Source organism: Apteryx rowi, unplaced genomic scaffold, assembly GCF_003343035.1.
Source record: "Apteryx rowi isolate R43461 unplaced genomic scaffold, aptRow1 scaffold_885, whole genome shotgun sequence".
Lineage (NCBI taxonomy): Eukaryota > Metazoa > Chordata > Aves > Apterygiformes > Apterygidae > Apteryx > Apteryx rowi.
Window position 1 is genome coordinate 91,871 of NW_020451188.1, and position 27,159 is coordinate 119,029.

At 42.7% G+C, this 27,159-nt stretch overlaps 1 protein-coding gene across 8 annotated transcripts in view; it reads left to right on the top strand.

The window, feature by feature from the left end:
- The window catches only part of LATS2 (large tumor suppressor kinase 2), a 50,559-nt gene extending 34,001 nt beyond the window's left edge, over window positions 1-16,558 (top strand). For all 8 annotated transcript variants that reach the window (XM_026090957.1, XM_026090958.1, XM_026090959.1 and 5 more), the window contains 6 exons: window positions 2,271-2,403; window positions 6,172-7,709; window positions 10,420-11,002; window positions 11,626-11,808; window positions 13,073-13,179; window positions 13,918-16,558. In XM_026090957.1, coding sequence (XP_025946742.1) covers window positions 2,271-2,403; window positions 6,172-7,709; window positions 10,420-11,002; window positions 11,626-11,808; window positions 13,073-13,179; window positions 13,918-14,412 — 3,039 coding nt within the window. In that variant the 3' untranslated portion in view covers window positions 14,413-16,558. The remainder of the gene's footprint in view (window positions 1-2,270; window positions 2,404-6,171; window positions 7,710-10,419; window positions 11,003-11,625; window positions 11,809-13,072; window positions 13,180-13,917) is intronic.
- The last annotated feature ends 10,601 nt before the right edge of the window (window positions 16,559-27,159 follow it).

Here is a 27,159-nt window from a genome sequence, read left to right on the forward strand (position 1 = left end):
TTTCTGACAGAGACAGTGGCAAGAAATGACAACAGTAGTGTCAGTTTTGGGGGAAAGGATTGTTTTCAGAGATTATATCTCCACACAGATGATATAAACCAAACCTATTTTAGCCCTTTTACATCCCACAGAGCCGACACAGCTAAGAGACAGAGAAGTGGACTATGTGAGCTGTTTTCTTATGAATCATTAAGATAATTGCTTACCAAGCATTTATTCTCTTGGAACCCCATTGAAGACAAAACCAAAAAAAGAAGCCGATAACATCCAAGGCATCTCAGAGACCTTTCARTCTTGCATATTGAGAATATTTGATTTAGTCTTTAAGACTTGTGATCTAAGGCTAGATCCCAGCTGGTGTAAATGGGCAGTGTGTGTTAGCAGCCCAGAGTCCCTGGATGATGAGAAGGCTGAACACTAGGATGTGAATTTGCTAATACTTTAGAAATGTATTCAGAAGAAAAAAAAAAGAGAGGAGAAAACATTGTGGGAAATTCTTTCCTTCATGCATAATAGTTTTTCGTTGATTTAAAATTGCCCTTACTAATGTGTTGATGCCAGTGAAATATTTCAGCTATAGGAAATGTGAAACCAGCTCCTGCCTTTCTATGAATTATGAGTCATAAATTGTTTGAAAAATATTCAAACTTGCTATAGTTATTCCCCAAGTAGAACCTCTGAGTAATGGAGAAAATGCTGCCATTTTGGGGAGGAGTAGGAGGAGACTGATCTAAGCAAAGTAAAATGCCAAGTGCCAGCGTGTGGCTTTGTGCTAAGTGTGAATTAGTGTCATCTAAGATGATCCTCTCTTGCTAAGTAAAAAGTAAGCCAGAAAGTTACATGTACTTGCAGTTCAACTGAGCAAAGTTGTTCTTTGCTACAAATGATGTGGAAAAGGAGCATACGTGTTGGGGCTACCTGAATGCTGGCCAGGGTGCAGAACTGCCCCTTGGGAGAGCTGAGTGCTTGTGCCAACCTAGTCATCACACCTGCAAAGTTGGCAAGCTAAGCCAAGAAGGCACAAATGGCATCTGATTCAGCCCTCAGTGGGCAGGTTGCAATGACAGAAGTCCCCTGAGATTGGCAATAAAGTGGCAAGATAATACCATACTGAGATTTGCAAGCAAGTCCTTGATGGTGATATTCATTTCATCCAGCTTTAACCATCTAAGAGATAGGAGTTGAGTTCAAACCAGTCCATCTAATCTTCTTTTATTGTCGCCAAAGGTCAGTTCATCTCCTGTCGTTTTATGTATCTGTTTTATGAATTGCCTTCTGGAAGTGATTATGGAAAGGTTCTCAACAACTATTTTAGACTAGGTATCTAATGTTTTGATGGCTGAAGTTCAGTAAGCTGAATTAAACGTTTAAGCTCTGGATTTTGGGCTCTCTATATCTTCAGGAAAGACCATGCAACCTTGTGAGCATTTGTGAATTTTGCTTTACATCCTATGGTTAGAGTCACTGATGAAAGGTATTCAGTGTAACTGGGYCATAAGTAAATATATAACACAAACTCCAGGAGAGTGTGACTTCCTGACTATAAAGCAGGGAACACTAACAGTGGACATGATAGAGAAGTTTAATTAGACTATTTGTTTTTGCTGCAGTTTTAGTTCTTCGGTTGTGTTTGGCACCCATATTAATGTTTTAGTGATGGATGTGTGCCCAATAAAATACACCTAAAAGGAATAGTAGTATGAAATCCAGTTAATACGCTAGTAATTTTCCAAATAGATAGTGAATGATGTACCAACTGTACCAAAATAGCAGAGTCTTCCTCCATGGACTCTTGTGGGGCCAGAATTTGCTCAGTAGAAATCGGTYTCTGCCTCATTAGCATCTTGTGGCATCCATGAAAGCTTAATTTTTACTGTAGAGAGATATTCAGGTGTGACTAAGAGACATGCTGCTTGAATACAGAAAGCTAAATATTTCTTTCTTTCTTAAATCAAATTATGTTGCCTTTTCCAGATCTGATTCAAGGTTTGTTTTAAGGATTCTTCAAGTACAGGTTTCAATTTGATGCTTTTTTAATTGCCAGAGTTTGTGTGGGTTGTGTTTTTTGTTATTTTTTCCTTTTAATTTTTGAGTTGTGTAAGTCATACATATGTTTTCAAAATATGAGTCCAATTGGCTTTAGGCAGCTGTGATCTGGTGCAAATTATAAAATGTTTCCGTAAATGTAAGAAAGCTTACTRCTCTCTAGCCTAAAATACAATACTTGAGTTTTGTCTCACTGTTAATCAACTCTTGTTTGCTTTATTTAGGAGATGGCTGTCCGAGCACTGAAGCAGACGGGTAGCAGAAGTATTGAAGCAGCTCTGGAGTATATCAGTAAGATGGGCTACTTGGATCCTAGAAATGAGCAGATAGTACGTGTAATTAAGCAGACCTCACCAGGTAAGCATAAACTTTCCTTTACATTGTATTCTTTCTTCTTGTGATACACTAGTTTTTAAAGTAGACTTGTTGCTGGTAAGAAGAGGTGGATTGGCAGTATTTGACAGTGATCTTGTAGGAGGCAGTCACATGAACATGGCAAGGTGAGCTGAGCTGGAAGCTGAACGCAGCTCACCTACTTTGCAAGAAGCATCCATGTGCACGTTCTTACTCCACCTTCCTAAGCACAAAGCAGTTTGTCCTTCCGTGCAAGTCAGGTCAACCACCTCAAGTTTACCACAAAGTAAAAACTTGCACGTAGATAATTACTATGGAGTTGTGAGATAGCTCACTTCCCAGGAATYCATTCATATTGATACCTTTGTGAGTGCACTGTAGCAATAGCTTGGGCCAAGATGACAGAAGCTTTTTTGTTTGTCCCTGCTAGCATCCTTCAGCCTTGTTTCATGTAAACTAGCAAATGGGAACATTTGGGACCTGCATGTCTCATCAGCAAACACCGAACCGCTGCAGATAGAAGACCTTGCAAGAGTTGTTTGCATTCAGACATTAACGTGCACTTAGAGCAGTGCAGAATGCTTTTGATCTGTGATCAGGATGCACTCAAGTTTGGATAGAGTTTGTTACTTTTATATTCTTTCAGTTTTAAAAATTGGCCAAGTAGACAAATCACCATCCTCTRAGTGATTGAACCTGTGGAATCATGTAGTAATGTTATATGCTATGGGGGGGTTAGTGGGAGAAGGGTTGAGTGGGCTGGAGAGCTGCTGTGAGGGGGCTGTTCTGTTGGACGTGAAAGTTCTCTTGCATCAGTTGCAACATTTAGACTTTTAAAGGCTTCTCTGTGTTGGAGTAGTTGACGCTAACAAAATCCATTCAAACCAAGTCTTACTACAATAGTAAGACCTCCAAGTATGGTCATAAATTGAGTTTACTGAGTGCAAGAGATTTCCACACACCAAATTTCTCATCTTGGTCACCTCAGCATCATCTTCCTTCTTGCCTCCTGATCAAATTGAAGATCTGTTTTGGAAAACACATTAAATTTGAGAAAGTTGACAGGCATGGCCAGAAATGAGGAAAGCTGGGGAAGAAAATGCCCATTCAGTTTACAAACAAAAATCCATGGAAAGGGATTTCTTCAGTAAGGCCACTTCTTTCATGGAGAGACCCAAGGGCAGTCACATACAGGGAAAAAGGAAAAGGGGAAGGACTTCATTTTCGAAGTAGTCACTCCCAGGAATGGAGCTTCAAATGGTGACGAATGGTGCGTGATTGTTTGCAGGTAGAAGCTCCGCTACCCCTTCTACCAGTCATGGGCTTCCTGTTTTATTATTTGAGGAAATTCTGGAAAAGTCTGAGGAGAGGATATTTCCCAGGGTTTTATCCTGCAGGATGGCTACCTGACACATAAAGAAGACCAGTTTGCACTGCTGCCGTTTGGGGAGCTCTGTCATGATGCATGTACAAATGTGGCCTCAGCTGGGCTTTAAGGAGAATTTAAAATAATTTTGACAGAATTACTGAATTGTGTTTTGCTTTATATTACAAAGCCTTTATTCCTTCAATTGAAGGAACATATCCAGTCCTAAAAAAACATACATTTCCTCTGAAAGGGTTGAAAAATTTGTTTCGAACTTTTTTCAGTCTTTGCAGGATAGAGTTTTAATTACCCAGTAGTCTTCAGTTTGCTTTTGTTTTTGCTTTCTGAGCATCTCCACTGTGCACAGATTTCTAAATAATATAACTACTGCAGCTATTTTGAATACTGAACCTTTCAAGCTGTCTTTACTTTTAGGATACTTAAAATGCAAAACTCACATGTCACGTAATTGATGTTTGCCTGTTTGAGGTACCGCAAAATCATATTGATTAGTTTTGTTTTAGATTGCTTGTGCTAGGGCAGCGTAGGTCTCCTGCAGGTGGTTAGGAGTCATGTAAGGCTCCCTGGGAACTTCTTCATTTGCAGTTTGAGAGTTTAAAACTTTTGCTTTTGAATTCTCTATACTGGTATATGAAAACTTTAAAGCTCACAAGAATTTTAGTGTACAGGCAAGACTCAAATAAAACTTATCAGATATTACTGTGGGACAGAGAATATGTATAAAAATAGTTTATCCTATGACTGCAGTTGGTGAAATACATGCTGATCTAAAACCCTTCACAGGCGAGAGATACAGTCACATTTGTTGTGTTGGATAGGAATGTGTGAACAAAAAATCATTTGCAACTACCACATTTGGTATCTTTGCAGATCCAAATATTTTTTAGTCAGATCAGAACAGACTTAGTGGTATACAAATCTAGGAGGTGGAGGTCAAATCTCTCTTGGTATCAGCAAGATTACTTRCACAGCTGAAATATGTGTCCCAAAGGAGGACAATTTTTGCTGCTACTTTCCTTCATGGCCTCTGGTAGGGCCTTGCATTGTCATAGGAAAAAGAGCTGCAGATTGTAGTCTTCACTTTAAAGAACAGTGATTATTTGTCCAATTTGATTATATTTCAAAAACTGTTTATGACATTGTTCCTTAGTGTGGGGGCAGCTGCTTCAGTGTGTAGAGATGGTACATAGACCTGTCTTAATGATGTGCCTGTCCCTGCATGTCTATATATAGCAGAGCTTATAGCAGAGTGTATGCAGGTATGCAGGTGAGTAGTGCACAGGTATGCTTATGTATGCTGCATCTGGCCAAACTGGGACATGATGTAATGCAAAGAATTGGAAAAGCTTGCAATCTACTGTGCAAACCTGTTAGCACAGTATGACTATTTTGCAGACCTTATGAAGTCAAGATTTTAAAAGGAAATTGTTTAGACATAAATAGGCCAAGTCCTGATGATTTGTGATAGCTAAAGAACYGGAGGGGGGAACAAAAAAATGGGGCCTGCACAGAGTCTTACATTGTATGTGTAGCACAGCCAGCACTAAACACCTGCTAAATACACTTGCGATTTGTGCACAGATCGAAGAACTCATCAAAAGTGCCATTAACACTTCCAGTGTAGGAATGTTACTAACTCAGCTCTGCACATTCTTCAAGCCAAGATTAACATGTTGACACTCTGAAAGATTTGCCTCCCAAATAGAAGGAAGATGAGTAATATGAGGGGACACTCAGTGTCCAACACATTGGAAAGAGGACAGGATAAGGTGCAGGATGCTTTTGCTGTAAATGAAGGAGAGAGCTACAAGGATTTTTGAGAACGGTGGAACGGAGAGTTGTAAACAGATCCCCAGTGTGAGCAGTGAGATCACTGTACAGAAGATATAGAGTACGTGACTTCCTAGTAGCTTATAATAGTGGTGACTTTAAATTGTATTGACAGTCCTTTAGGGAGCTTTTTTTCTCCCATTGGTGCAGTACTTTACCCCCTGCTCTGTAGCTTCCACCTGTCTGTGCTTAATGATCTCTAACGCTGGTCCAGCTTTTCCAGCTTTGAAACCCAGGCTGTAGTATAATCTGATGATTTCATAATCAAGGAATTTGTGCTTCTATTTTCATTATTTGGTAGAACTCCCTGATGATTCCTGGCATGAACAGTACTGTGGGCCAGTAGCTTGTTATCAGTAGTAATACTCGGCACTCATCACTTTAAATGTTCATAGTGCTTAATTTAGGTCTTGCAAGGTTTTTTTTTGTAACCCATACTCCCTACGCAGTATATGTGTGTATGTGTGTATATAATGTGCAGATGGATGAGTAATGTAAAGTAGTTGGTTCACCTGAATTGTTTTCTAACATTCTTCTGTGTTCTTTTTATAAAGGAAAGGGTATTGTGCCAAATAATGTAACCCGCAGGCCAAGCTTTGAAGGATCAAATGAATCTTTTCCGTCCTACCATCAGATCAGTAATGCAGCCTATGAAGGGACAGGCTTTGGAGCAGAAGGTGCGAATATGCTTACTGATGTTCCAAGGCCATACATGGACTATTTAATCTCTGCTTCACAGTCTACGGCTATGAATGCTCCTGTACAGAGGCCATCTGGAGTAGGCACTCACAGCACACCAACAAGCCATCAGCAGAAAACATACTCTGCAAGTATCGAATCTTCTGTGATTAATTATCCAGTGGCTAATCACAGCAGCCAAGCCTTGCAGCTGCAGGCCTCTCATGGCTCCAACAGCCCACATTACAGTAGGCAGCATATGATGGTGCAGGGGGAACCTATGGGGTATGGTGTTCAGCGGAGTCCATCCTTCCAAAACAAGATGCAGCAGGAGGGAGGATATGCTAATCTCCCAAATAAAGGGGCGGTTGTTCAAAATAACTCTGGTCATGCATTTCAGCAGGCACCAGCAAGCCTGTATATATCACATTCTCACCACAAACAGACAAGCCCTTCCTCTCATCAAATGCACGTGATATCCAGAGGTCCAGCATTTGCTAATGATTTTTCAGACAGTCCACCACAGAATCTGTTAACTCCATCTAGAAATAGCCTAAACATGGACCTCTATGACATGAACAATCCTCAAGTTCAGCAGTGGCAGGCAGCAACACCATCACGCCGGGATTCTTTACAAAACCCAGGAATAGAAACATCTCCACGGCAACATGTATCCTTCAGACCAGATGCCACAGTGCCAAGCAGAACAAACTCCTTCAACAACCACCAGCAACAGCCACAAGTGACTGTATCTATAAGACAGGTTCCTCCAGGCAAACCCGATCCTTCAATTACGTCTCCAAATACCATCACAGCAGTCACATCTGCTCATATTCTCCAGCCAGTGAAGAGCATGCGAGTGATGAGACCTGAACCTCAGACTGCGGTAGGACCTTCCCATCCTGGCTGGTTACCTGCACAGGCACCAGCTGTGGACAGTTTAGAGATCATTGAGCAGCATGTCCCACCTGCTGGAGCAGCTAATGCCTACCAACTAGATGTGGATTACGGTAATCAGGAACTGCGATGTCCACCACCACCATATCCCAAGCATTTGTTACTTCCCAGTAGCTCTGAGCAGTTTGATATCAACTGCTTATGCATGGGTGTAGAGCAGACCCTCCGTGTAGTCTCCAATTCAACGTGCAATAAGGTTGAGGAGAACTGTGAGCGAAATGACAAAAGCAGCAAGAACACCAAAGCTGACAAACCAGGCAAGGATAAAAAGCAGATTCAGACGTCTCCAGTGCCTGTGCGAAAAAATGGCAAAGATGAGGAAAAGAGAGAATCCCGGATTAAGAGTTACTCACCATTTGCCTTCAAGTTCTACATGGAGCAACATGTAGAAAATGTCATAAAGACCTACCAGCAAAAAATTAACAGAAGATTACAATTGGAGCAAGAAATGGCTAAAGTAATGCTTGTTTAGTTATAGTAAAAGCTAATGAGGTCAAATTGATTATTACTATTTTTAATCATCCCAAAAGTTTCTAAGGGAAGGCTCCCCTGGAACTAATAGGTGTTCAACACCTCCCTTTATCAGGCTATTTTCACTTAGAAGCCTGGATGTAGATTTTGGAGGCTGTTTGAAGAGCCTGAGAAGTGGAGTAATATATTTTTATAGAAAAAAGTTAAACGTAGCAAAAAGCCCCATAGTAGGAAAGTATTGGGTTTGCTTAGGCAAGAACTCAGAAGCCAAGTCTGAGGCCAAAGTAACACTGGCAACACTTCTGCAGCTCTTGCAAAACTCTGAAAAACATTTTCTTTTTTTCCAGTTCTATCAGTTCCATGGTAGCAACCCACTTATTAACCAAAAGCCTGGTTTAATTTGGCAGCAGAGTCACTGTGCCATCTTTTTAGATGAATACAGATAGATGAATTCAGATAATTGTATCTTGGCCAGCTTGAAATGATCTTGGAACCCTTGCTGGAACTTGGTCTAGAAGTTGGTCTTAGTGAGGTGTACTTTGAGTGAGAGCTTCTTTCATGCCTAAATGTAGCTCTTAAACCTAAGCTGATTCACTGATAGGGCTGCATAAAACAAAACTGCCGAGTTCTGATGATTGCTGTGGTAGTTTTGTTTTTAATGTGGAAATGTTTTTTCCCAAATATGACTAGAACAGGACTAGTCTCCTTTTGTATTTAAGGATAAACTTTAAGGGAAGCCATTATTAATGCATAATGGATAATAATTAACTACCAAATCTTCTCTAGCACAATCGATTTCCAGAATCAGTCAATGTGATGCTCACCTTGCTGTGGAATACTCAGTGGTTTGTTTGTTGAGGTTAAAATTAAACAAATATGCTTCTAAAATCTGTTGAAAAGACAGCAATTTAGTTACAGTTAATAGTTTATCCTCATTGCATGTACAGATTATGTTGCATTGCTTGGATTTAGTGAATATTTTCTTGAGATGGAGATAGGGAATGATCTATAGAGAAGTAAATCACCAACTAATTGCATTAATTCTTCTCTTTTCTGGCTCTTCAGCTTTCCTTCACTTCATAACTCAGAGACAATTCAAGTATAAACAAAAACAATTCCTTCCCTTAGCAACCTCATCACTAGCTGGGATAACACTCTATGAACTCAGGAGATTTTGGCTGTCTGAATATCCCATTATCCTAGAATTAACCAAGAACACAACACTAATTACTTTACCTTGAAACAATAAACACTTCCTTTATCATTGATTGATGCAGTCTCCTTACATTTTAAAAAATGTGACTTGTTTTGATTTGGCTTTTGCCTTCAGTCTGAAGACTCATCCTACCTGTTCTGCAAGTGTTCTCAGACCTCCTCAATCCTTCTTTATTCATCCAGAGTTCATTTTTATACTATAGGAATCTCATTGCATACTCTGACTGCCCCCACATTCATCTTTAAAAGGCCTAGACTATAGATGTGAAATTAAAAAGTCAATCTAAGGAGCAGCCCTGTAGGCATATGCTTGAGCCTCTAGCCTGCTCATCAGTCAGCTTCGGCTCCATCTACCCTCCTCCCCTTGCCTCTTCCCACCATGCAGTAATCATCCTCTCAAAGTGCTTCAGCTGATGTCAGTTAATTCGGGATCCTGGAAACAGTATTCAAAAAGAAAGGGGCCTTTTGCAGAGAGTGAATTGTCAGATCGGATCTATCATCTGGCAGTAGCGAGGGTATTCAGCTCAAGGGCTTCTGCTGGTGGAGGCCACCAGTGGCTTTTGGGAGAGGGGATGGCCTAAGACGGCCATGTGCAGATGGCGTCCTGAAGGAGGAAAAGCCTAGCTGGACCCTCCTTCTCCTCCCCTTTCCCAAGAGGTCTCTCGTGCAGCCATGTGAAATGTTACTGGTGGTTAGGGTTAGGCTCTGGGGGAACAAGAGGTGGCTGGACAAGTCGGATTTGTCAGAGGTTAGATGCAGAAGGGAAATAGTACATTTAAAGGGGACATGAATCTGGGCTGCAGTGGCTGGGGGAGGCCAGAGCTGAGGATTGTATGTATGTATTTTAGGATGGAAAAGGGAGAAGTTTTACTGAAAAGAAGATCAGGAGATCTAGAAAGCTTTAGAGTGGAGACTTGTGTATGACAGAGGAAGAGAAATGGCTTCTAAAGAAGAGGGTTCCCAAGGCACTTAGGAATGTTCAGTTCAAAAACAGCCCCTTAACTGCTACACAAAAGCCAACAGCCAGCCAGCATAACTAGTGTTAACACGAGTTGCCCTGGAGAACCATCAGTTGATAAAGTGGGCTGCTGCATCTAGATTTAAGTTTCTGTTTAAATTAAGCCGTACTGTGAAGTGCATGCATACAGTGGATTGCAGTGGCAAAGTGCACATTTGAAAGATGCAATCAAATCCCATGATCAGGTTTGTTCTGTTATACTCCTCTCCCTGAAGATACTGCCCCATGCTTCTTGACCAATCTCACATATAGCAAATTCAGATAACAAGCTAGTTGCAGTGAATCTGCAGGTATTTCAGAAGTATCTCTACAGACAGAGGGGAGAGTATATCTCATATGAATATATCTTTTCTGGTTCTTGGCTAATTTTTCATAGTAATGTGCTTTGGAAATGCTAGTTTATTGTTCTCATGCTATGAACGTAACAGTACTAGCTCTTGTGGTTTGTTTTTACCTTATAAAGGCTGGCCTTTGTGAAGCAGAACAGGAACAAATGAGGAAAATTCTCTACCAAAAGGAGTCCAACTATAACAGACTTAAAAGGGCCAAAATGGACAAATCTATGTTTGTAAAAATCAAGACCCTAGGTATTGGTGCGTTTGGAGAAGTATGCCTGGCCTGCAAAGTGGATACCCATGCCCTGTATGCCATGAAAACCCTGCGAAAGAAAGATGTACTGAACCGGAACCAGGTGGCTCATGTCAAAGCGGAACGGGATATACTTGCCGAGGCAGACAATGAGTGGGTGGTTAAACTCTATTATTCCTTCCAAGATAAAGAGAACTTGTACTTTGTGATGGACTACATCCCTGGTGGGGACATGATGAGTCTACTGATTCGGATGGAGGTCTTTCCAGAGTGTCTGGCTAGATTTTATATCGCTGAGCTCACTTTGGCTATAGAGAGTGTACACAAAATGGGATTTATTCACAGAGACATCAAGCCTGACAACATTCTGATAGACCTGGATGGGCATATCAAACTGACTGACTTTGGACTGTGTACTGGATTCAGGTGGACTCACAATTCAAAATACTATCAGAAAGGTAGTGTTTGGGGGCTTTATTTGTGATGGTGTGGCATTACTTGGTGTTGAAACTAAGTGGTACCTATTGGCAGAAATGTTTGATTTTGGAAAAGAGAGGCAGGTGTACACTGACAAGGTGAACCGTGATGTGTCTGTCTCTCATTGACTCATTCAGTTAGTCTGTTTCTGGTCCTTTGTTTCCAATACTGTTTAAATCCTCATCAGTCATCTAGCTGACTGATGCAGGAGCAGCAGTTTTTCGGTTCATACTTGTTTGGAGGGTCTCTGTGATGGTGAAGGAACTTAATCGCAGGTTTAAAGTAATCCTGGCACCTTCTGTGCATGCCGTTGAGGAGTATTGGAGCGTGTTGGCAAAAAGGCCATAAACAATTGGTATAACTAATCTAAACATATACTATTGCTCTGTATCTCCCTTATGGGAGTATGTTTCCCTGTGCTGAGACAGAGACATTTTGCTGCTTATGGAAAGTCAATTGTGAAGGGGAGGGAGGAAGTAAATGCCTTGGGTTTGAAGTTTAAATGTTATTTGATGAAAGTAGATGACAGAATTAGATCTAGATAAATGTTTCTCTTTGGTGTGTTTTATAACTATGAATGTAAACTTTCCCTCCCTTTTGAAAGGGAGCCATATCAGACAAGACAGCATGGAGCCCAGTGATCTTTGGGATGATGTGTCCAACTGTAGATGTGGAGATAGGCTGAAGACATTGGAACAAAGAGCTAAGAAGCAGCATCAGAGATGCCTAGCCCACTCATTAGTTGGAACTCCTAATTATATTGCTCCTGAAGTCCTGCTTCGTAAAGGTAGATGACCTGTGTTTTTCTCTTGTGTAAATGAACACTGACACTTTGAAATACTTTTTTTTGCCTTAAATAAGTTCACTGCTTTGGAAGGTTGTCATTTTGTAGTCCACAAATAACTCAGATTAAAGAGAACAAATTTCTCTACACGCTCTACTTATTAGCATCAATGCTGCTGACATTGAGGGTGGTGGTGCTGTGTGCTCTTCGCTTTGAAGCTTTGAATGAGACTGCTGATAAATGTGTCAGATGATGCTGGCAGTGGTATTTTTCAAATATAAAGCACATAATCTGTGCTTGTGAAATATGACTCTGACCACTAGTGAGTTTACAAAGACCAGTGAATAGCCAGCTGATGGTTCTGAATCAGTGATTCAGACAGGCCACTTAAATGTGGATGATGTCAGCTTGTGGAAACATCTCCTCCAGATTCCCAGCCAGAATCTGGGGGAAACTCAACAAGTAGTCTTCCACAATTTACACTGGACACCCTGCGTTCAGAAGCTCAGCTTGAGGAATTTAGACAGTACTGGGTGGCTGTTTCTGCGGAACAGACACGATCACTGAATCTTGTAGTGAGGAGATCAGATGTTCAAAGTTGTCCGCAAGCCTTGTCCTAAGTCCCCTGGACTCTTCCTGAGTTCAGGAGATTTCAAATTATACCCAAATCATCTGATGACACAAATCTCCATTGAGATTTCTCCATTGAAATCAGCATTTAAGTCTTCCAGTACTTGCGTAGATCTCAAACATATACCTTACTTTGTCTTGTCTCAGCAATTAAGTGGTTGAAGTTGTTCYTCTGCATGGAACTTGCTCAGAAAGTCTTTTGTGGCTTTCTTCTATCTTTAAGGCCAGGCTGTGTCCTTGAGCAGTGTTTCAAACCCTTGATAAGCCTTTTTGCTATTCTTTGAGGGCCAGGTTGTGCTGTGTAGCAATGTAGCTGTGAAACATTGTGAGAAAACTTTACTCTTTCCAATTATGTGATTTCCTTGCTCACTTTTGTTGTGAATTAAATATATTCAGAGTGATTCCTGGACACTGGAATTAGATCTTCACTGAGAGCAGTAGAATTTAGGTCAGCGAGCAGAAGGCACTTTTTGATGAAGATGAATTGCAAGTCCTTTACTTTAGGTCACAAATTGTTTGTTTGAGAAAAGACAGAAACCTGTGCCCTGTGTTTTGATATTTAATTGCAAGAAGAAACAATAGCTCTATACATGCTCTCCTTGGTTAGTGGACAACAACCTTTTCACTTGCCTTTCAGGATACACTCAACTTTGTGACTGGTGGAGTGTTGGTGTGATCCTCTTTGAGATGCTAGTGGGGCAGCCTCCTTTTCTGGCTCCTACACCCACAGAAACCCAACTGAAGGTAGGTTGAAGCAAAATTCCAATCTCTAATAGAGAAATGTTAACCTGCTCCCTTCCCTTCTCATATGCACAGACGTATCCCTATCTGTTTTACTAGAGTAAGATGTAGTGGTTACAAAGGCCTGATTTTTCCTAGTTCTGTTCAGGGACAAATCCTTTCTTATTCAGTGAAGATTTTGAAAGTCAGACCGGAACTGACATGTCCAACAGCACAGAGAGATATAACTTTATGAGTCTTCTCAGCACAATTCTGGTTTCTCAAGCACAAGGTCATCCATCTAACTTCTTTAGGGTGCCCATCAGATTTGAGTAACCTGATATATCAGCAATAATCTCAGTTGGCAATGTGAGTGTTTCAAAGTCAAGCAGTAGTTTTTTATTAGAAAGAATGTATATCATGTCCACTTTTCCTAGTCTACATTTTCAGGATTAAATGAAGTCATATCAGTAATCTTTAACTGAATCTGTTCTCAAATCTGGCCATGGTAGCATTCAAGAGGGAATTTGCACTTTTTAAAATGGATTTCCTTCTTTTATCTCCTCTTCAGCAGTGTTTCTTGTTTCACTCAAGACATCTGTTGACAGCTAATGCAGTCTAATCATTGGATTCTTGAACCTCTAAAATAAATATCCAGACTGTGAATTGACTGGTTATGTGTATACTGTTGCGTTAGTGTTGACAATCAGAAAAACTCAGTTCTGAGAATTAGAAGTTGTTAAATATCTTTCTCATCTTCAGGTGATAAATTGGGAAAGCACACTACACATTCCCTCACAGATCAAGCTAAGCTCTGAGGCAACTGATCTCATCACAAAACTCTGCTGTGCTGCTGAGGACAGACTTGGAAGAAATGGAGCAGATGATATCAAGGCTCATTCTTTCTTTCACTCTATGGACTTCTCTACCGATATCCGTAGGCAGCCAGCTCCCTATGTTCCAAAGATCAGCCATCCAATGGACACTTCAAACTTTGATCCAGTTGAAGAAGAAAGTCCTTGGAACGACACTAGTGGTGATAGTACCAGGACATGGGATCCATTAGCCTCTTCCAATAGCAAACACACAGAACATGCCTTCTATGAGTTTACTTTCCGGAGGTTCTTTGATGACAACGGGTATCCGTTCAGATACCCCAAACCTTCTGGAATGGAAGTCAGCCAGTCTGAGAAATCTGATGTGGAAGACAAAGATGTGGTGGATCAGACTGGAGCTTGTCAGCCTGTATATGTGTAAATTATTGTATAGAGTACTCCAGATAATTCTAATCTCAAATCCAGAAGGGCCTTTAACTGATCCTTTAGGAGCTGATCCTGCAACCCTTGTTCAGGTGTACCTTCAGCTGAGGCTGAAGTCATCCTGGGGAGTTAAAAGTTTGCAGAGCCAGGTCCTAAAAATGGCACTCTTGAAAGTTTGGGTCAGTTTTACTGTAAATAACTGTTGATAATTACACTTGAAATCCTGGTCTTCACCAAAATCTTCAAGGCCAGCAGTCTATCATTTCTAGGCCTATTTTTATTTGAGGTCAGCTTCCCCCCACTCTGATTAACATTTACAGACTTCTGCAACTGTCAGCGTTATTTTTTAAATGAATAAAGAGCACTTATATTTTGTTTATAGCAGGGGTTTTTTTTCCTACTAAATTATAGGGATTAACTTTGACAAATCATGCTGCTGTTCTTCCTTTCTACATTTTTATTTTATCCATAGCACTTATTTCACATTTAGGAAGATGCATAAAGCTGAAGAACATGTGATGAAAGGTCTCTGTGCAATAATGTAAGAAAGAAAAAAAAAGAAGAAAAAAGAAAAAAAGAAAACTCTGCTCTCTAATTTTCTAAATTTACTGATGCCATTGTATTAGCACCATGTTTTTTGTTATTATGTGTATTTTCCACATTTCAAAATTGTGACATAACCTTAAAGCTGCTTTATTTCCTTCTGCTATTGGAGTGTAATAGAAAGTGTGAGCAAGTGACAATTTGGGTGTGATTTCATTGTCTAGTGTGTGAAGAATGTTGCATGAGCAGTGTTTTTCTATTTGAAATGGCCTTTTCTTGCCATTCACAGGCAGGTCCTGTGGATCCATTTTTACTAAGGGTCTAAAATTAGACCATTTTAAACAGTGTGTTGATAATGTATTGTGTGGATGGTTTCTTCTTATGATTGTATCCAATATTAATTTTGTAAAACAGATTGCAAAGGTTATAACTGAGTAGTGATTTTGTGGTCTGATGTAATAGATCATTTTAGTAAACGCGTATCATCAGCACACACATTTCCCCACCAAGGATCAATAGCAAGACAATTATTACAGGGCTAATTTGTGGCAACAGCTTAGATCTGGCTCATTCACGTAGCGTACAACACAGTGTTCGTTGTTCAATATTATCAGTAATGCAGAGCACCTATACTGACATATGTAGCTCATCATCTTCAAAACAGAATGTCTAAAACTGCGCCCCTGTAGCATATTGAGATCCTAAGTGAGATGAGACTGGTTTTATAAATGATGTCGAGTGCATGCAGCCCTATTGACTTCTGTGCAACCAGGAGGCACTTGGCTTTTCTAAACATCACATCCCTATACATGACTGACTGGGTATCCATTTATGATCCCAATGTTTTAGGCACTGACATTTGAAAATGTTGGCATTGCTCAAAAGTTATTCTGTCCTGTTGTCTCTTTTGATGTTGCTGTGAGCACGATAGTCCTTCATTTCTGTCAAATTACAGGCATACTTTGAAATATCAATTGTTAACTGTGTTGAAATATGCATTTTTCTTATATGTATAAGTGAAAATTATTCAAGGTGATATCAAAATACTAAAGATAATTAAGCCATACATATTTGCATATATATTATATATAACTGAATAAGTAAACACACACAAAAATCCTTAATTCAGATTAGTGTAACAGTCCTATTTAAAGTGATTGACATAATAACATTTGAGGAAAACACTCCTTTAATGTGTTTTTGCTTTATTTTATTTTTAAATCTGGAGCTTCATTATTTTTTCCATATATTATTCCACGTATTATTCMTTAATGTTTTAGCATATCGTATCCTATCCATTGTTTAGATATCTAAGCAACAGCATATAAATTCATCAGCCTAAACTAAACAAAAATGATTGTGTATTTGTTTACATTTGTATGAAAGGAATGTTCTGAGGTATGCAGTGCTTGTGTTGTGACAGTTCATGTAAGATTCAGTATTACTGCTTTTTTATATAGTAATGCCATTTTTGTTATTTACATCTATCTGACATTCTTTCATGTGGTAGGTTCTTTCTCAGGAACTCAATTTAACTGTTATTTATTGATATATCATTGCCTTTGAAAGCTTCTACTGGCACAATTTATTAAAAATCTGAATCGAAATCTAAAATGCATTATGTGTTCTTGACAAGCGTAATCCCTGCCTCTCTAAGGGGTTTGTTTGTAATGTTAATGGTAGGTTTGAGCTATAAACGTGAGGCCCAAACCTAATTTCTCTTCCATCGTTTGGTGTAGGGTCTCTGGGTGTGTTAAGACGATTTCTTCTCTATGCTCATGTGCCCTGAGAAGAAGGGACAGGATTCACAGTTAAGGCTTACTGTGGTATGACGAAGTCCAAAGATGGCATAAATTTCAACACGGTCACTTCTTCAATCTGCCAGGGCAATCGCAAATAGATGTACACCTCTGGCTGTTGCCTCTGATGCGTTTTTGAAATGTAAGCAGTTCACCTGCAAATACAGAGTCTTGGAAATTAAGCAAAACAAGAAACTAGCCCAGAAAGAAACAGGTGATTCCACAATTAATACATTGTTCATTTAAAGTCTATGCTGCAGGGGACAAAATCCAACTCCCATTTCACATAAAGAAGAATTAAGTTGGGAAACGAGTCTTTTCAGCTTTATGGCACTGTCTGTAGAAGGCTCACATCCTTAAACATTTCAGGAGTAAACAGAAACTTGGGAGAAAATTTTAGGGAACTTGRCCGGGTAACCAATATGCCATGTGTTGGGACTGTCTCTAAGCATTCTCAGTTCTCCTGACCTTCCTACAAAAAACATACAATATTTTCTTTCAAGAAGTTGTAACAATGTAATGTTCGTTAAAAAAGCTCTTGCTTTTAAAAAAGAGCTCTACATACATCTATTCCTGATTCAAAGCAGGGAGTCTATTCTCAAGTGTTATTCATTATGGCAAGAGGTAACGTTTGGGCTGCAGTCCTAACTTCACAAAGTCAATGGTGAAACCTCCTGCTGATTTCAGTGAGACACGGATTTCATTCCTGGGTTTCAGCAAAGAAACGTGCACAATAACAGCATTTTCTAGGGTTACACAGGCCTAAACAATTTTCAGAAAGTTTAAGTGATTATACTTTTCAGCATGGTAACTTCATAACGCAACAGTGACAGCGTCACAGAAACAGAAAGGGCTTTTGCAGCCTTTCACATCTATATTCTTCAATGGGGCCAAATTTGCCAAGAAGTAGCAACAATCCTTGATAAGCAATTTTATTCCTAATTTAATGCAAAAGAACTACCAGTAGAAGTTATAAACAGGTACCTAGCTTGAATTACATGAAAACTAAATGAGGGAGAAAAGCATTTGACTTTTAAATGGAAATGGAAGAATGAAATTAACTGTGCAGGAAGCAAAGCTCTAACCTGTAACTTAATGGAAAATTAACCTCATAAACTTAAGAAAATTCTGCTTTCTTCCCTGTAGCTGATGAGGTATGAAATAACTGCCTTAAAGCTTTCCTGGAGAAACTGCAATGAAAAAGGGAATTTAGAACATATAATTTGGTTCTATCCCAAAATACAGAAACACTGGCAGAAAATAGCAACTGTTACTAAAAATATTATTGGAATTAAAAGTATTAAATCCTTCCCACAGGAAATAATCTCAAGAATAGATAATGTAGGAATAGCAACCGTTAAAACACAAAAAACGTGTAAAAATGTTTTTCCTGGCAAAGAAATCTGCTGCAGCAAGAACATGGAAGTTGTGCCTTCCTCTGGTTACTGTTCTGAGCAGTGAATGAGCAGCAACCGGCGTTTGGTAGAAACTGAGTCCTGGACTCATCAAAATAAACCGAGGATCTGATCCGTAAAGCTATGGTTGCCTTTCTCAAATGCAACGGTAGCTCTCAGCCCAGCAGAGCAAAACGGAGCCTGGCGATACGGGCGATTGAAATTCAAATGGACTGACTGATCCAGTGACTTCGAAGCCCTTGCAGTCTGGAAGGGGCCTTTATTTCCGTTCAGCAAGATGAAAAATAGCTGTGCCTGCACCTACTGATTTTTAGATCAGTGAAGAAAATGAGCCTTCATGAACTAGGCCTTGTGTGAGGTTGAATATTGCTAAATTAAAGTGGGGCTCAAAGTAACGGGATCTAGGGCAAATCTCATTTCCCGGTCTTGGTCCTGAGGTCACCCGCGCCCAGGGCAGCCACCGGCACGCGGACTCCTCGGCTAGTTTAAGGAAGGGGGGGCTCAGTGTGTGAGGAGTCCACGTGGGTGAGGGGAAATAGCTGCTCTCCTTGGATTATCTCCTTGGATAACAAGTTGCRTCCAGAAAAAGGACTTTAAAGATGGTCCGGCCCTGCAGCACCTTGCAGTGGTTGCCCCAGAGGCGGCGTGCGTGTATGTGCATGTGTGAAGAACATTTATGTCGTCCCCTCCTGTTTGTCCTGTATTTTGGGGGAGCCCGCAGCACACCAGCAGCTCCTTCAGGCGTGCTGCTGGGCAGAGGGGAGCCTGCACATGCCACCGCAGCCTTGGGGACCCGCTGTGTGAGGCAGGAGGAGGCTGGCGGTGCCCTCTAGCTCCCGCACCGCCCACCCCCAAACTGTGGTAAAAGCAATCGGCACAACAGCTCAGCGCCGCTTCTGCTGGTCACCCAGCCAGGGGCCACCCAGCAGCTCACTGTGGGGCGTAAAGTACTCTCCACGGATGATATTTTGTTTTTTCATCTAAATTTCTGACTGTAGCTTTGAAGGCTACATCAACTGTAGTGTAAACATGTGGGTCACCTTTTCTTTCTTTTCCTACTTGTGTTGGGCAGCTACTTTTTTTTTTTTTTGCTAGTGGTAAAGATGCGTGTGCATACACCTGCAGGTACGCGTACGTGTTAAATCTTAACGCATAGGCGTCCAAACTCTCAATTCGTCTCCAAGTCTGTTTGTCAGTGTAACAACTGGCCACGTAACTGTGCTTCTTGCCAAAGGGCTTGTCGACAACTTTGGATCCAGGAAGGGAAATGTGGCTAGGCAAGAAGGGAGATCTGTAAGTCACTCAGGAAAGTGGCGAGGTGGCTGGAGTCTGGTGAGAGCACGAAATGACCATGCCTGAGCTGAGCATCATGGCCGCGTGCTGGAGAAGCCCTGGGGACTGATCAGTCCCAGGGTCTTTTTGAGCATTGCTTTCCACAGCTTTGCTCATTTATGGCCTTGGTTTAATAACTGCATTTTGTTTTACTCAGTCTGATGGCAGTTTCAGAGTAGTTAACCTCACTGAGAAGGTGCCTAATTCTGCTGAATAACGTGTAATAACACCCATGAAAAGGAAAGAAGGGAACGCAGGCATTTTTAACATATATAACTTTGCAACTGGATCATCATCAGAAAGGCAAAGGTTCATTAGCAAACTGCGGCGAAAGGCTGAGTTTGTCAAATGAATGCATACCTACCTTACGGGTGCGCTCACCGGCTATTTGTATCCCGTGGGTTTAGTTCAGCGCTGGTGGATGGGTCAGAGCAGTTGCTTGCGGAGGAGGAACTTCCCCAGGTGGGGAGTGGGGAGGCAGCAGATGGCCACCAGAATGGGTGAAGACGCGGAGCGGTGGGTGTCCAGCTGCCTCGGCGGCTGCATCGTCTTTGGGCCGGGGCAGGGCTCAGTAAATAACTGCCCTGTCGAAATGTCGCTTGGCGACCTGCAGCCGGCCGGCTGCTCCGGGCAGCCTGCGCAAGCCACCGCAGGCACCGCCACAGTGGGAGGCGGCCACTGCAGCTGCTGCTCTCCGAGCTCCTCCGAGAGACGGTCGGCACGGGCCACGCGGGTGCGGTGGGCATTAAGCTACTCAAGCCTCAAATCGAGCTCAGAAGCCTCCAGCTGAGCCCAAGAGCTGTGGACACGGCGTCCACCGGGACGGCTTGCAAACAGTGTGACCAAAGTGCCGCCTGCAGGTTTTGGGCTTGTTGAGACTTTGGCCCACAGACCGTCTCTGGTACCTTCTCTGCATTTTGTCACTGCTGAACTAAGTCTTGCACAACCCAAAGAAAATTCTTGCCCAAAAGCGATTCTTTTCTCAATATCCGAATTCACATCGCCTCAGATAAATGATCCATCTGCTTGCTGGGGTGACTGCCAGAGAGCAGCCCCCATCCAGTGCATTTCACAGGCGAGAAGTGCTGGCTTAACGGCAGAGCACCAGCAGCCACAGAAAAACCCTCCTTTTAGCTGTCAGAGTCACGCTTTTGCCGTATTCAGCTTCTTCGCATATACCTTGGCCTGGCTGTGTAATCGGACCGCTCTGCTGATATAATTTAGTGCTTTGCCCCAAAGTGCTCAATATCAGAGGAATTATTTAAATCAAAGCCAGTATCTCCCCGAAGAAAGGACTCCTTCCGTTCCCAGGGACCTGGTGGGGACAGAGCGTTTTCCTCGGGGAGCTCTATTTGTGTCACTGCAGACCAAGACATTAGGGCAGAAAGAGAGAGGCGAATTCAAATTAGTGCTTGTTTTTCCCAAAGAGAATGGTTTTCATAAGAAAATGTTGGTGTGACGAAATGGAAATATTTCAGGGGGAACTTACTGGTTTATTTATAATTATCCTTGAAAAAAATGATAAAAATACTTGTTTCAAGAAAATCAAAGCAAAAAAATGTAATATAAAGGCCAAGGCTTATGGATGTATTGTGTGTGTCACATTATATTCAAAATGATAAAAATCAAGATGAACTGCTGTGAATAGGTCATTTCAATGTTTCTGAAAACAGATTTTGGAAATATAGTTTCTTGGTAATTTCCAACTGTTTGTTCCAATTTAGGACTAAAGAATTTTTCTGTAACGTTCAATTTCCCACATAATAGGACTTGCCAATTTAAACTAGCTCTAAAAATAACAAAAGAGGTCAAACAAATCTGAGTAGTATCTGGAATAAAAATGAACTTGATTGGCTACCCCATCTCCCATGCAACTCCGATGCCAGCAGTTGTCTTCTCTTTTTAGATTTCGTTCTTACTGCAGCTGGGGCTATGAGCACGTGGTCGCAGCAGAAGTGGTAGGGGCTTGTGACAGCACTGCCCCAGGGCCTGCTCCGTCCACCCGGGGTGGAGGGCGTTGTAGGCTGGGCAGGGCAGGACGGGTGTGCGCACTTCAGTGCAGGATGCGTGCGTGCACATCAGTGCAAGATATGTGCGTGTGCATCAGTACAGGATGTGTGCAGGCACATCCATGCAGGACACGTGTGTGCATGTCAATGCAGGACGCATGTCTACACATCAGTGCAGGATGTGCACGTGCACATCAGGGCAGGATGTGTGCATGCATATCAGTGCAGGACGTGTGCAGGTACATCTGTGCAGGATGTGTGCTTGCTCATCAGTGCAGGATGCATGCACACGCATCAGTGCAGAACACGTGCATGCACATCAGTGTAGTGCATGCACAGGAGAGTAGGATGTGTGCAGGCACATCAGTGCAATTGCAGTGCATTACCTTACCCGGGGTCAGGCTGAGCTCTTGGACATTTCCCAGAGCCACTAGTACCTGTGGTCACGCCATGTCTTGCTGACGATACCCCTCCTGCAGAGGAGCAGAGCAGATCGCTGGGGAGCATCGCTTTGCAAAGTGCCAACGTTAGATAAGCAAGTGCTTATTTACCCAGGCTCTGAACTGAGGAATTACTGCTGCTGCACACGCAGTTGGCTTTAGTTCATTCAAATGCTGCAGATTGCTGATTGGTAAGTAGTTTTTTTCTGCTATAATTCGGCTCAGGGTAACGGTGGTCCGTGGAAGCAGTGTCCCAAGTGGCCGTACGTTTGAAGCAGCGCACACGCATTTTGCCATTGCTGTTTTCAAGGCAGACTGTAGCCCAGCCCTGATGTACAGCTTTTCACAATGCAAGCTAGTAATACAGACGACAAGCCTTAGCGGTGCGAAGGTGTGTTAGGGGTGACAAGTTGGAGGCAGGCCAACCGACGGCCACCAGCGGATGGGCAAGGGAGGGAGCACGATGCAAGGGGATGGCTCCCACACGTGAAATATTGGCTGTAGCTATTTCACTAACAGCGGACCAGGGACTGATCCCTGCTGCAAAGCCAGTACCGGTAGGCCTGTCTCCCCGCCAGTTAGGACTAGTATCCCTGGATGGGGTGGTTTTTTTGGAGACAGCGAGGAGAAGAGCCCAGCGCGGGGCTAGGGCCAGAGGCAGTGGCAGGCAGCGCGGCTGAGCCAGGAGCGCCGCCGGGCCCCTCTCACCCGCTCTCCTTCACCAGTAGCCTGGCGCCGAGGCAGTGGCCAGCGAAAGCCCCCGCGCCGGGTCCCCGGGGCACAACCTGGCCAAGGGCTCGCCTGCCGCCGGCACCCGCAGCCAGCCTGCCCAGTGATTGCAGGGGCTGCAGGTCGCGCGCTTTGCCTCCCGGGTTTGCTGTTTGCTGAACTGAGTCCAACTCAAAATCTCTGATGCAGGGTGAGAAATCTGGGGGCAAAGTGTAAAATTAGTGATTGTTTGCTGCGGAGATTGCTGGGGGGGTTTGCCAGCTGGTCCCCACCTGGGTGAGTCTGCGATTCGGTGTCGGAGGCTCCTGTGGCCCCAGGGGGAAAGTCACAGCAGTGTTAAAAAGGACCAAGAAGTAAGATGGAAAACAGTTCATCTCATTTTTTAGAAACTGAGACCCAGCGGGGGAAATGCAGCATGGCTGCACCCAGCGGTGGCGATCAGCGGCTTAGGATGCACCGTTGCAGCTGGCTGTTAGGGAAGAGCCGCGCGCCCGGCGGCGGAGCCAGCGCCAGCGGCAGCAGCTGAAGTTCAGGGAACGGGGGGAAACTTTCCAAAACAGATTGCAGCTCCCTGGGAGGTTTTCGCTTTTCTAATACATCTAAATTCACTTTGCAGTTAAATGACTGACTTAAAAGAAGTGATTAACCAGCTAATTATTACAGAAAGTTTCCTCATCCCTTTATTATGAATTTAAATGTCACTCTGTATTTTCTGAGTGTCAACATGCACAATCAGGCTTGACTTCCTTTTGACAAATATCAATAAAATAACAGCATCTATTGTCAGACCCTGGCACAGTTCCCAGTTATTGAGCTACTGAAACAATGTTTGCCATTACTAAAAAATATTTTTTTAATATAACATGAAATAGGCCATAGAAGTCTGACTGCTGTCCTCTTTTGGGCAGGATAGCTACTGCTCATTTCTGTCAGAGATACCCTGTGCCCACGGATACTGAATTATTTTCGCTTAGGGAGCACAGTACTGGAATGGTCTTTATACACAGCACAGTTACCTGTAATATCCCATACTCCAAACGGTGTTTGCCTCTTCCTTTTCAAGTTACAGTGGCTTCTCGGTGAAGAACTTCTTTAATCAGTGATAATTTCAGTGAGTTCCTGTTCTTTTACTGTGGTTTCTACGGGCACTGGACAACCCTGCGCTGTAGGACACTTTGGATCACAAACTCATAGTGTCAGCACAAGTTTTAATTGCTCACAGAATACCAAGGAGAAGAGCACAGGTTTATCCAGCTTCCAAAGCCTGATTTTCAGATGGCTTTCCCTGTCCTGGAAAGCCCAGATTTCATATGTATTTATATTAATATAACCATTTTGTACTTATGTTAAGACTCTTCCCCCTAGCGTCTGTATTTATTTTTAAAGCGAGTAACAGTTGAGTGGTCACAAGGGGGATCCCAGCATCTCCATAGCGGATATCAGCAACTGCACCAAGACAAGTGGTAGAAATGCAAAGGCAGAGGAAGGATGTTTAAAGCCCAGGGAAAGGACATTAAAAAACACCTTTGCAAATCAGCTTCTAGGTTATTTTTAAATCCTGGGATATGAGTCGAAGGTGAAGCATTTCCCTTTGAGCCTATACATGGGGCAGCTAACTCATCAATCTCAGGGAGGAGAAGCAAGAGGTGGCCAGTATGTAACCAGCAGAGATATTTTTGGGGAAAGGCCTGTCACTGGATGGCATGCTTTGGCTTCTCTTTCATCCTTGATGTCAGTGGACAAGAAGATGAATCAGGGGAGATGCAGGGTTGCAAACTGTGCCGCTGAGGGATCCCTTGGATCTGCCTTTACTTGTGGCACCACCATTATCACAGAGATCACGCACACAAGACTCGAAGACTTGTCACAGGATTATTTTCCTTTCTCCACCACAGCTCTCCCGAACACACTCTTGAGCAGGCAGCTGAAAGATGGATGTCTCCTGTGTCATATTTTTGAAAGGAGTTGAAAAACCGATTCCCAGCAGGTGCTTACGTGTGTCTGGTTTCTTAGTTGCCTCTCGCCACCATTTAGGCAGCTCCAGCAACTCTCAGGTTTCTTCCTTCTGTACCTGAAGGCAAACGCTACTGAGTGTTCGGCACTGATGTATATGCTTTGTTGGCAAGAGATGTTTGAGTAAGGGCTTATATTCATATTTCAAAGGAGTGTCCTATTTAACAGGAAATAGAGTTGGTCCCTCTCTAGCTTACTATTACCGTTCATGCAAAGTAAAACATCTTTACCATGAGAAATTAAGAGTGCTTCTATGGTATGATGGCCAGCAGTCCAATGAAGCCGGCAGTCCCAAGATGGGTAGGACAAAATTTGTCCGGGAGAGGACGAGGCCAGCGCAAGCCACTGTCCCATCCGCCACCCGAGCCCTCCGGCCAGGAGGCGAACCGCCGTCCTCCAGCAAAGGCACCCTTCCTCTCTGCTCACAAACTTTTAGGCATTTACTGTCAGAGCACAGACACCRATCCCCGGGCAGAGGTACTACATGAGTGACAGCAGTGTTGCTCTTCTTCTCCTTATTAGACGTGGCTGGCTCAGGTGGCTCCCTTGGCAAAGGGCTGCATTTATTATAAGCGTGTTAGAAGATACCTAACTCACCCTAGGAATTATTTCTGGGACCTAGCCATGAAACCTTCCGCTACAGAATACAACTGACACGAAGATTTCAGGCACTGAAGTCCCTCCTGTTAATCTACTTTTAACTATCTTTAAGGCTAAGGTCTGGATGTCCTCATCAAGCACCGATGGCAATGAGAGCTGAGAGCACCCGTGAGCCCTCAGGATTAAGCACTAACCTTAATAACAGCTGAGCTACATGGTCTCACTCCAGCAGTCAGTGAGCAGAAAAATGTGCTGCAAACTCAGCTGAATCTTGCAAAATCAGTTTTCTGTGCCCGGCCTCCTCCGTACCGTTCAGCTGGGCTGGCTCCTCACAGCCCGTCCCGGCTATTGCCGATGAGAAATTTATTGATAAGGTGCTAACATTTCATCCTAAATCTGATTACTTTAGAGATCACCTAATCTTCACATAACTGCAACCAAAAAAATTGTGTAAGGTATTTAAAATGGTGGATGTTGTACCATCTCATGAACCAGGCAGAGTGTGTGTGGAAACGAAGGACAACCACTTCACAGAGGCCGAATGTGTCGGAAAAGCATTTCTAACAGTAACACAAAATAATAATCCCTGGACAATGTATTTGTACAAACCAGAAGCAAACACTCTGCATTTCGGTACCAGAGACACAGCCTCCACCTACATAAGCTGCGGTTGGCAGGGGCCATCTTGTGGTAAGACAGTTGTACAGTCATTTTAAAACAGTCCGAAAGTAGATGTTGTTAGGTCAAAATGAATAACTGGAGCCTCCCCCAACCTTTTCGTGTTACTGCTAATGTTTTAGACACTTGAAAATGCAGATGGCAGTGCAATAACCTTTCACATGAAATGCAGACTGGGTAGGGGGCCAGCAACACTGTGGAGTAATATTCAGGCTCCCGTAACAATCATTTTAGTTGAACTGAAAAGAAACAAAAATGTTAGGAAAACTCTTTTTTCAGGTATTTAGAAACTTCTCAGGTTTTAGACTTAATTACAGAAACTAAACCATAACGGACTTGTGAGGCCCAACCTAGCTGATGCCCTAACGTTGCTGCAGGTGGGTCCCCACTGTCATCTGGGGCCACAGTGCCACTGCTCCTGTCACACAGCCATTGGGGGAAGTGAAAATAGTGGTTTTAGAGCTGCTCTACCTTTGAAGCTGTGATGGAGATTGTTCCACGGCTGCGTACTTTGGCAAAAGAGCGAGGACATCTGCAGCTCAGCTTCCTTTGAATCAGCACCAAGACAACTGTTAACTCACTAAGTGCTTAAACCAAAGTTGGATGGTTTATAGACAGCAATAAACTTGGTTTGTCTTCTGGAATTTTCCAAGCATTAAAAAAATAGTTTAAAATATCTTTTTTTCCTTTAATTTCTTGAATTTTGATAAAAAAGCCTTGAAATTTAATTACTCCAATACAGTGTTCTCATTCTTGCGTAGGCTGGATCATTACTTCCAGCTTGACCTATATTGATGCTTAGCAAATAGCACTTACCTACCTCTTCTTCAATATTCAGTTTTTGGAAAAGCATCTATTTGTAGAGCTGACCCTAAGCTAATCCTCTGCTTCAAATAACTAGCAAGAGCAAAATATTTCAAGAATAGCTCCAGTACAAAAGAGAAGGGAAAATATGGAAGGGGCATCTTACCTTCATGGCAGAGGAGTGGGATGCAGCCCTGAATGATTTTGGGGATGACTATTGCCAGCTGAGCCAGCCCATGCCGCTGCTTCCCAGCTTGTGCCCCCGTTGAGGAGTGGTGTTCCCAGCTAACGCTCTGCCCAGCCATGGTCATGGAGAGGCTGCCGGGGAGCAGCGCAGCGGCATGAGGCGAGGGTGCGTGTGCAACGCAGCCTTGCTCAGCTGG